The sequence below is a fragment of the Ranitomeya imitator genome, chromosome 6 (genome assembly GCF_032444005.1).
Source record: "Ranitomeya imitator isolate aRanImi1 chromosome 6, aRanImi1.pri, whole genome shotgun sequence".
Classification (NCBI taxonomy): Eukaryota; Metazoa; Chordata; class Amphibia; order Anura; family Dendrobatidae; genus Ranitomeya; species Ranitomeya imitator.
Window position 1 is genome coordinate 188830657 of NC_091287.1, and position 10000 is coordinate 188840656.

The 10000-nt window shown below is 43.6% G+C and overlaps 1 protein-coding gene across 2 annotated transcripts in view; it reads right to left on the minus strand.

Annotated features, from left to right (window-relative positions):
- Nucleotides 1-10000, minus strand: part of HUS1 (HUS1 checkpoint clamp component) — a 118994-nt gene that overhangs the window by 11927 nt on the left and 97067 nt on the right. For both annotated transcript variants that reach the window (XM_069730393.1, XM_069730394.1), the window contains exon 6: nt 3176-3275. In XM_069730393.1, the coding sequence (XP_069586494.1) occupies nt 3176-3275 (100 nt within the window). The remainder of the gene's footprint in view (nt 1-3175; nt 3276-10000) is intronic.

Sequence of the window (10000 nt, forward strand, 5' to 3'; positions counted from 1 at the left end):
CCCCATGCTGTCATGTGCTGCTCCCATCCTGCGTCCCCATCCTGTCATGTGCTGCTCCCATCCTGCGCCCCCATCCTGTCATGTGCTGCTCCCATCCTGCACCCCCATCCTGCCATGTGCTGCTCCCATCCTGCGTTCCCATCTTGACATGTGCTGCTCCCTCCCATCCTGCGCCCCCACCTTGACATGTGCTGCTCCCATCCTGCGCCCCTGTCCTGTCATGTGCTACTCCCATCCTGCGCCTCCATCCTGTCATGTGCTGCTGCCTTCCTGCGCCCCCTTCCTGTCATATGCTGCTCCCATCCATATGCCCCGTATGCTGCTCCATAAAGGTTGATGGCCCCATAAGATGCTCGCTCCATAGCATAATATGCCCCGTAAGCTGCTCCATAAAGGTTGATGGCCCCCATAAGATGATCCATAGCATAATATGCCCCGTATGCTGCTGCTGCGATTAAAAACAAAAAATGACATACTCACCTCTCATTGCTGGGCGCCGAGTGCCGGGGGACACCGGCGCGCTATGGGGATCAGGTGTCGCAGTCGCAGCTGGCTCAGGCCCCCGGCACTTTCGATATTCACCTGCCCTCGTTCCACCGCCGTGCGCCGCTGTCTTTTGGGTCCTCTGGCTGTGACTGTTCAAGCAGAGGGCGTGCACTAAACACATCATCGCTCCCTCTGACCTGAACGTCACAGTCAGAGGACGTGGAAGACAGAGCCCGGCGGTGGAAGCGGGACAGGTGAATACCGCACACTTACCCTCCCCCTTCATACTCACGCCCTCCTGGCGCAGTCTCTGCACGTCTCTGCTTCGCCGATAGTCTCCGGCGCCGGCAGCTTGTTCCTGTGTTCAGCGGTCACATGGTACCGCTTATTAAAGTAATGATATGTGCTCCACACCTATGGGAGTGGAGTCACGTGCATATTCACCGGGACAGGTGAATATCGCATATTTACCCTCCTGGCACATCCCTGCTTCTCCGTTGGGAGATCGCGGTATGCCTTCAATGTTTACGCATACCGCGATCTCTTGGGCCACAATTCTCATCCCCGGATGCGTCACTCTGTGGGGTCCAGACTGCGCAGGCGCTTGCGCAGTCTATGAAGGCTTCGGACAGAGTGACGCTCCCAGTGTTATATTATAGATGACAACTTTTCCTCCAGTTCTTGTTAATGTAGCTTTCCTAACAGACTGCACAGCACTCCTGTCCATACAATGGCTGCTAACGGAGAAGCTGTTAAATAAACCTGTTCATCAGTAGAGATGTGAGAACCCGAACAGTAAAGTTCGGCCTCCGTACCAAACACCTAATTTCGGGCACGGACACCAAACACGGACTTCACCAGGAATGACAACGTGGCAAACACCGCTTCTGAACAGCGGTGAATTCACCCCCGCTGGTCAAGAGCCGTGGTTCCCACAGCTATGATCGGAGGTATAAAGATTACCTCACACTGGGTGTCAGTTGATGGGACTAGAGCTCCCATCAACCGACACCTGCTTCCGCTACAAACAGACAGCAGGAGCAGTTGATGGGAATATTCCCATATATCTGCCCTGCAAATAAATAAATTAAAAAAAGTGTTCCTCTGTATTTTTGATAACGAGCCAAGCAAAACTCACAGCTGGGGGCTACAACCCTCAGCTGTCAGTTTCAGCAAGGCTGGCTATCAACAATAATGGGGTCCCCATGCCATGTTTTTAATTATTTAAATAAATAACTAAAGAAACGGCATGGGCCCCCCCCCCCCCTTCATTTTTACAACCAGCCTTGCTAAAGCTGACAGCTAGGGGCTGGTATTCTCAGGTTAGTAAGGGGCCATGGATACTGGCACCCCAGCCTAAAAATAGCAGCCCGCAGCTACCAAGAAAAGGCACATCTATTAGATGCGCCAATTCTGGCTCTTTGCTCAACTTTAACGGCCTGAACGCAGCGCATTTAAATAAAACAGAAATGTTTCTTATGGTGTAGTATGTTAATATTTGGGGCCCCACTTTAAACTTTTGCCCAGAGTCCCACTTTGTACAAAACTGGTCCTGCATGTCCCCAACAAAGCTGCTAAAATAAAGATAATGTGGCTGACCTTGTTAATTCATTCTGCAGCCAGCAAGAGACCGTGTAATACAGAGGATATAGAAGGCAAGTGACGCAAGATTTTTAAAGAAACCCAAATGCAAAAATGTTTAGCCCCAATTGCATGCATTTAAAAAAGAAAACGTCCACAACCCCTTTAAATATACTTTTATTTTTATACATAAATTTAGACATCTGTTACTTGTTGCACATTTTAAACATTTCATGAGCCCCTCAATAATTGCTACAATATTATCTACACACATGCAGAAATGCTCACAATTATCATGAACTGAATTTCCTCTGATTTAGCCTAAAGGAATATACAAGATGGGTAAAAATACACAATAACTTAAGGTCAGCTGACTTCCCGATACTTGGGGATAATTACTCAGTACCATAGTTGGTGCAAATCTGTTGCTGGAAGATGGAAAGTCTGAGAACAGTCTCCTACCTCCCGGGGAGGCACAAAGTCACTCCGTAGCAATGACGTTATGCCAGGCCGGCTAATGTAAAGAAAAGTCAAGGACAACAAGAGATAGGTTCTCAGGGCTCACACCAACTACTCACTACAGTATGTGACTGAGCTCACTTTATTTTGTTTGATCAATTATCCATTATATTTCTTGATGTTTATTACACATTTTTCAGCTGGTCAGTGCAACGCTCTTCAAAGCTGCCACAATTGGGTACTACCTTCACATTTTACTGCCTTCCGCTAAGACACTGCAAAATACTCATAAAAATATATATATATCTCTATATCCACGCTGGAAATGCCACAAAAAAAAATATTTTTTTTCTAGATGAAATATTATCTTAACTAAAATAAGCGGTGACTTAATTAGGCACTGATATAGCATTCAAGATGGTATATAAGATAAAAATGGTTACCGGATGATGACGAGCAATTTCCTCCTGATCCGGATTCCCGAATGTGTGCCCGATAATGAAGGAATCTTATGCGGTTTTGAAGGTAAGTATGTGAGGAGAGGGTGTAAAAAAGCCTGTCCCGGCCGGTGACAGACTCATAAAACTACAAAAACAACTATAAAACACAGGAATTTATTAAAGAAATTAATAAATACAGATCAGCTTACCCCAAGGAGGATTTCCTAGATCTTTGAAATGTGTGGAAACAGAAACCAGATCAGTCTCAATTTTCAAATTAATTTCTCCATTTCTATTGGCTTCAATGACCTTTAAAATAAATAACGTACATTTTATTGATCATTTCTTACTTTTGATGTTATGCAGCTTTTATTAAAATTGACTATACCAGACAAATTACACCGCTTACTACATTCTTTAAGTGGTTAGTCATAATAGTGAGAGTATAAATTAACAAACTTACTAAGTTCAGCTTATCACATAAACAAGAAAACCCAGCACTGACACCACATGTTAAAATTAATGCATGAGAAAGAACAGCGGTTAAGGGGTTGTGCCACCATATGACATGCAGTTAATGCCGCAGACATCTTGTAAATAATTTTAAATACATTTCAATTGCAAAAGTATGCCCCACGAAAAGAGAACATCATCAGGATTATCCATGTTAAACTAAACGTATGGGCACATTGACGCTGTCTTATCCATTTAATAGATACCTTCAGTGTAGAAACCTTGAGCATGTTTTTTGTTAAATCATTAGGAGCTTCAGATTCCTAAATTGTTTGTGCATCGGGTGGCGCAAAATTGCGTGTGGGTAGGGCCTTCGGCTCTGCCATGATCCCTCTGCAGCCTCTGGTGTCAATATCTTCCTTGTTTAAATTTTGTGCTTGTGCCATGTCAGCCATGGGCGGCGCTTGCGCAGATTGATCTTGTAGTGGGCTTCAAGAAAATGGTGCCAGCTCATGCACATTTGGCAACCCACGTCACGGGTCCTGTTTTTCTGTGGTGGTTTTCTTTAGAACAGTGGAGGTTTTTTCCTCCTTTTTTCCTCTTGTGGTTTTTGCTGTTAGAATAGGACTGGTAAGCGTGAGGACCCGTGACGTGGGTTGCCAGCTTACATATTGAGGCCATAATATTAACTAATACCTTACATATATGTTCTTGTGCACTTTTTTTACTTTTTGAGGTGCAGTTTGATGACTTTGTAAGCTGTGAGCTCTGTTCACACGGGACGCATTACAGTTAGCACTGGGCAGCCTGCCACAGGGCGTTACTAATAGGCTATGATCCAGATGCTTTGCATAATCTGTGTGAACACTGCTGCAGATTATTTATTTGCACTGGTGTGCCAAGCGGCCAATCTCTTATTGTAGGCTGGCTGTCTCATTTGGTATTTCCGCACCTGTGCAGGCGCCATCTTTACTTGGGCCCGCTGCATCATGATAGTGCATTTGATTTGAGGCCTGTACAGGTAAACACCTTTGCCTGTTTTTTTTTCTGTATTTTCTCTTGTAGTAAAGGGAGTATAAACTCATAACATTCTTTGACACACTCAGTGCAGGAATGAATGTGTGGCATGGATATATGTAACATAGTAACATAGTTAATAAGGCCGAAAAAAAGACATTTGTCCATCCAGTTCAGCCTATATTCCATCATAATAAATCCCCAGATCTACGTCCTTCTACAGAACCTAATAATTGTATGATACAATATTGTTCTGCTCCAGGAAGACATCCAGGCCTCTCTTGAACCCCTCGACTGAGTTCGCCATCACCACCTCCTCAGGCAAGCAATTCCAGATTCTCACTGCCCTAACAGTAAAGAATCCCCTTCTATGTTGGTGGAAAAACCTTCTCTCTTCCAGACGCAAAGAATGCCCCCTTGTGCCCGTCACCTTCCTTAGTATAAACAGATCCTCAGCGAGATATTTGTATTGTCCCCTTATATACTTATACATGGTTATTAGATCGCCCCTCAGTCGTCTTTTTTCTAGACTAAATAATCCTAATTTCGCTAATCTATCTGGGTATTGTAGTTCTCCCATCCCCTTTATTAATTTTGTTGCCCTCCTTTGTACTCTCTCTAGTTCCATTATATCCTTCCTGAGCACCGGTGCCCAAAACTGGACACAGAACTCCATGTGTGGTCTAACTAGGGATTTGTACAGAGGCAGTATAATGCTCTCATCATGTGTATCCAGACCTCTTTTAATGCACCCCATGATCCTGTTTGCCTTGGCAGCTGCTGCCTAGCACTGGCTGCTCCAGGTAAGTTTATCATTAACTAGGATCCCCAAGTCCTTCTCCCTGTCAGATTTACCCAGTGGTTTCCCGTTCAGTGTGTAATGGTGATATTGATTCCTTCTTCCCATGTGTATAACCTTACATTTATCATTGTTAAATCTCATCTGCCACCTTTCTGCCCAAGTTTCCAACTTATCCAGATCCATCTGTAGCAGAATACTATCTTCTCTTGTATTAACTGCTTTACATAGTTTTGCATCATCTGCAAATATTGATATTTTACTATGTAAACCTTCTACTAGATCAGTAATGAATATGTTGAAGAGAACAGGTCCCAATACTGACCCCTGCGGTACCCCACTGGTCACAGCGACCCAGTTAGAGACTATACCATTTATAACCACCCTCGGCTTTCTATCACTAAGCCAGTTACTAACCCATTTACACACATTTTCCCCCAGACCAAGCATTCTCATTTTGTGTACCAACCTCTTGTGCGGCACGGTATCAAACGCTTTGGAAAAATCGAGATATACCACGTCCAATGACTCACCGTGGTCCAGCCTATAGCTTACCTCTTCATAAAAACTGATTAGATTGGTTTGACAGGAGCGATTTCTCATAAACCCATGCTGATATGGAGTTAAACAGTTATTCTCATTGAGATAATCCAGAATAACATCCCTCAGAAACCCTTCAAATATTTTACCAACAATAGAGGTTAGACTTACTGGCCTATAATTTCCAGGTTCACTTTTAGAGCCCTTTTTGAATATTGGCACCACATTTGCTATGCGCCAGTCCTGCGAAACAGACCCCGTCGCTATAGAGTCCCTAAAAATAAGAAATAATGGTTTGTCTATTACATTACTTAGTTCTCTTAGTACTTGTGGGTGTATGCCATCCGGACCCGGAGATTTATCTATTTTAATCTTATTTAGCCGGTTTCGCACCTCTTCTTGGGTTAGATTGGTGACCCTTAATATAGGGTTTTCATTGTTTCTTGGGATTTCACCTAGCATTTCATTTTCCACCGTGAATACTGTGGAGAAGAAGGTGTTTAATATGTTAGCTTTTTCCTCGTCATCTACAACCAATCTTTCCTCACTATTTTTTAAGGGGCCTACATTTTCAGTTTTTATTCTTTTACTATTGATATAGTTGAAGAACAATTTGGGATTAGTTTTACTCTCCTTAGCAATGTGCTTCTCTGTTTCCTTTTTGGCAGCTTTAATTAGTTTTTTAGATAAAGTATTTTTCTCCCTATAGTTTTTTAGAGCTTCAATGATGCCATCCTGCTTTAGTAGTGCAAATGCTTTCTTTTTACTGTTAATTGCCTGTCTTACTTCTTTGTTTAGCCACATTGGGGTTTTCCTATTTCTAGTCCTTTTATTCCCACAAGGTATAAACCGCTTACAGTGCCTATTTAGGATGTTCTTAAACATTTCCCATTTATTATCTGTATTCTTATTTCTGAGGATATTGTCTGTTGTGAATTCTGTGGTCAAGCTCCCTCCTGTGGTCATGAGTGGTACTTCGGCTGGTTCTGTCTATGAGCTTCCTCTGGTGGACGTGAGTGGGGCTGCGGCTTCTGAGTTTCCTTCCTCAGGTGAGAGGTTAAGTCGTTAGGTGCTGCTCTATTTAACTCCACCTAGTTCTTTGTTCCTGGCCTCCAGTCAATGTTCCAGTATTGGTCTTGCTTTCTCCTGGATCGTTCTTGTGGCCTGTCTGCCCTGCATAAGCTAAGTTTTGCTTGTGTTACTTTTGGTTGCTATATTTTCTGTCCAGCTTGCTATATTGGTTTTTCTTGTTTGCTGGAAGCTCTGAGACGCAGAGGGAGCACCTCCGTACCGTTAGTCGGTGCGGAGGGTCTTTTTGCCCCTCTGCGTGGTTGTTTGTAGGTTTTTGTGCTGACCGCAAAGCTATCTTTCCTATCCTCGGTCTGTTCAGTAAGAAAATCTATTTCATCTCTGTGTTTGTATTTTCATCTTAACTCACAGTCATTATATGTGGGGGGCTGCCTTTTCCTTTGGGGAATTTCTCTGAGGCAAGGTAGGCTTATTTTTCTATCTTCAGGGCTAGCTAGTTTCTCAGGCTGTGCCGAGTTGCATAGGGAGCGTTAGGCGCAATCCATGGCTACCTCTAGTGTGGTTTGATAGGATTAGGGATTGCGGTCAGCAGAGTTCCCACGTCTCAGAGCTCGTCCTATGTTAGTAACTATCAGGTCACTTGTGTGCTCTTAACCACTAGGTCCATTGTGGTTCTGAATCACCTGTTCATAACAATTGTCCCAGTCTACCAGATTAAGGGCATCTCTAAGCTGGTCAAACTTTGCCTTCCTAAAGTTCAGTGTTTTTGTGACTCCCTGACAAGTCCCCCTAATGAAAGACAGGTGAAACTGTACAATATTGTGGTCGCTATTTCCTAGATGCCCGACCACCTGCAGATTTGTTATTCTGTCAGGTCTATTAGATAGTATTAGGTCTAAAAGTGCTGCTCCTCTGGTTGGATTCTGCACCAATTGTGAAAGATAATTTTTCTTGGTTATTAGCAGAAACCTGTTGCCTTTATGGGTTTCACAGGTTTCTGTTTCCCAGTTAATATCCGGGTAGTTAAAGTCCCCCATAACCAGGACCTCATTATGGGTTGCAGCTTCATCTATCTGCTTTAGAAGTAGACTTTCCATGATTTCTGTTATATTTGGGGGTTTGTAACAGACCCCAATGAGAATTTTATTACCATTTTTCCCTCCATGAATTTCGACCCATATGGACTCGACATCCTCATTCCCTTCGCTAATATCCTCCCTTAAAGTGGACTTTAGACAAGACTTTACATAGAGACAAACCCCTCCTCCTCTCCGATTTTTACGATCCTTTCTAAACAGACTGTAACCCTGTAAGTTAACTGCCCAGTCATAGCTTTCATCTAACCATGTCTCGGTTATTCCCACTATGTCAAAGTTACCTGTAGATATTTCTGCTTCTAGATATTTCTGCTTCTAGATGTTAAAAGATATGTCTTTTAACATCAATTAAGGAATTTGCTCCTTAGACCTTGTGGGGGCATCACAACACAGAACCAGACCCCAATCAGAGAACAATAAAACTTTCACATTCCTTATCTATGAACTGTTCTAATTTTTATAGTCACAATGGTTTATCCCTCTCCCATAATGATAGCTCTGCTTCACATCACCTATCTCTTGCATTATTTCTATGCTGTGTTATACATAAATATGTGATTCTTCAGATTTTGTATTAGTCTATGCCCGATGAAGAGACCTGATTAGTCTCGAAAGCTTGCAATTTGTTACCATCTTTTCAGTTAGCCATTAAAAGGTATCAACCACTGAGGACTCTCAATTCTAAATATTTTTCCTCTGAACTAGAGTTTACCCTAATCTCTCTTGATGAGGTACTGGCTTCAAACCCTTTAAAAAAATTATTTCCATCCTGATCATGGTTTTAATATTTTCCATGAGGGAAGGGCATTCTTCTGATAGGGTTCTTCCAATGTACTCTTTATATAGCTTTTTAATATAAGCAGACGGTAATCTGCATTTGTGTAATGCACACTCCCTGTGCTTTGTCTTAGACTGCGCTTTCCTAGGACTCCTATATAAAACATATAGATAAAAATTAAAGGCATTTAGGATAATTTATCCAGCGATCAACTGTGACTCACCCCAGCTGGAACAGGACAACCGAGGTCAGAGGGGCTGCTTCTGTAGGTTCTCAAGGCTGCCTATCGTCTTCCATCTAGAACCCTCTTGCAGCAGTTTTCATGTAAGGGGAGGTTTTTACCCTCCATCACCTTTCCAGGTCTATCCCGGATCGAGACAAGTGAAGGCTAGTGATGCGTCCTGTCCACTCTGGATCATACTGCTCCTGGGGATGCAGAGCCACATCCATAATTCCATCAGATGCCTGGCTTCGTTCATCCAATGTGCCAGCTCCCAGAGGTGCACCGCACCACCAAGAAGTGACATCAGACACTCTGGTGGGATCTGGGGATGCACAGCGCCTTACCAGGCCATGCCCCTGGAACTGACATCCCTCACAGGGATGCAATGCGGCCACACAGACCGTGTTCCAGAGAGAAATCCCTGCTCCTTCCTGCCTTCACCGCTGTCAGGGACCTCTGGATGCCGGATCCACATCCGTGATGCCCGGACCTCGGCAACAGGTAAGAAGACTTCACTTCCCGACAGCATTGGGGAGCTGTAGGGTCTCCCTCAAGGACAGGAAACCACTGAAGCGTACTGAAGGGTTCCACCTTTTAAAGCTGTAGGTTTTTCTATCCTTGGGGGCTGGTCCTTTCTCCATGGAGCTGTCGTGGGGAATGGGAAAACATACATATGTGGTATTGCCGCTTCAGAAAAGTCTGATCTATCAAAATATAAAAACAATTAAACCGATCGGTAAACACCGTAAACGGAAAAATTAAATTTTGTTGATCACCGGAATTCCATAAAAAAGGCTGTAACAAGGGATCATAAAGTCACATCTCTTCAAAAATGGTACTAATTAAAATGTAGTCTCGCCCCACAAAAAATAAGCCGCTGCTCTCAATGACATGTTTAGAGTGGTGTAGAAACCTCCAGAATCGGTCCCTTGAGCAGTGGAAAGATGTGATATTCTCAGACGAATCATCATTTACCCTATTTCCGACCTCCGGCCGAGTGTACGTTTGGAGACAGCCGAAAGAAGACTGCCTTCTCCCAACCGTAAAACATGGTGGAGGTTCTGTGATGATATGGGGTGCTATTTCGTGGAGATCCGC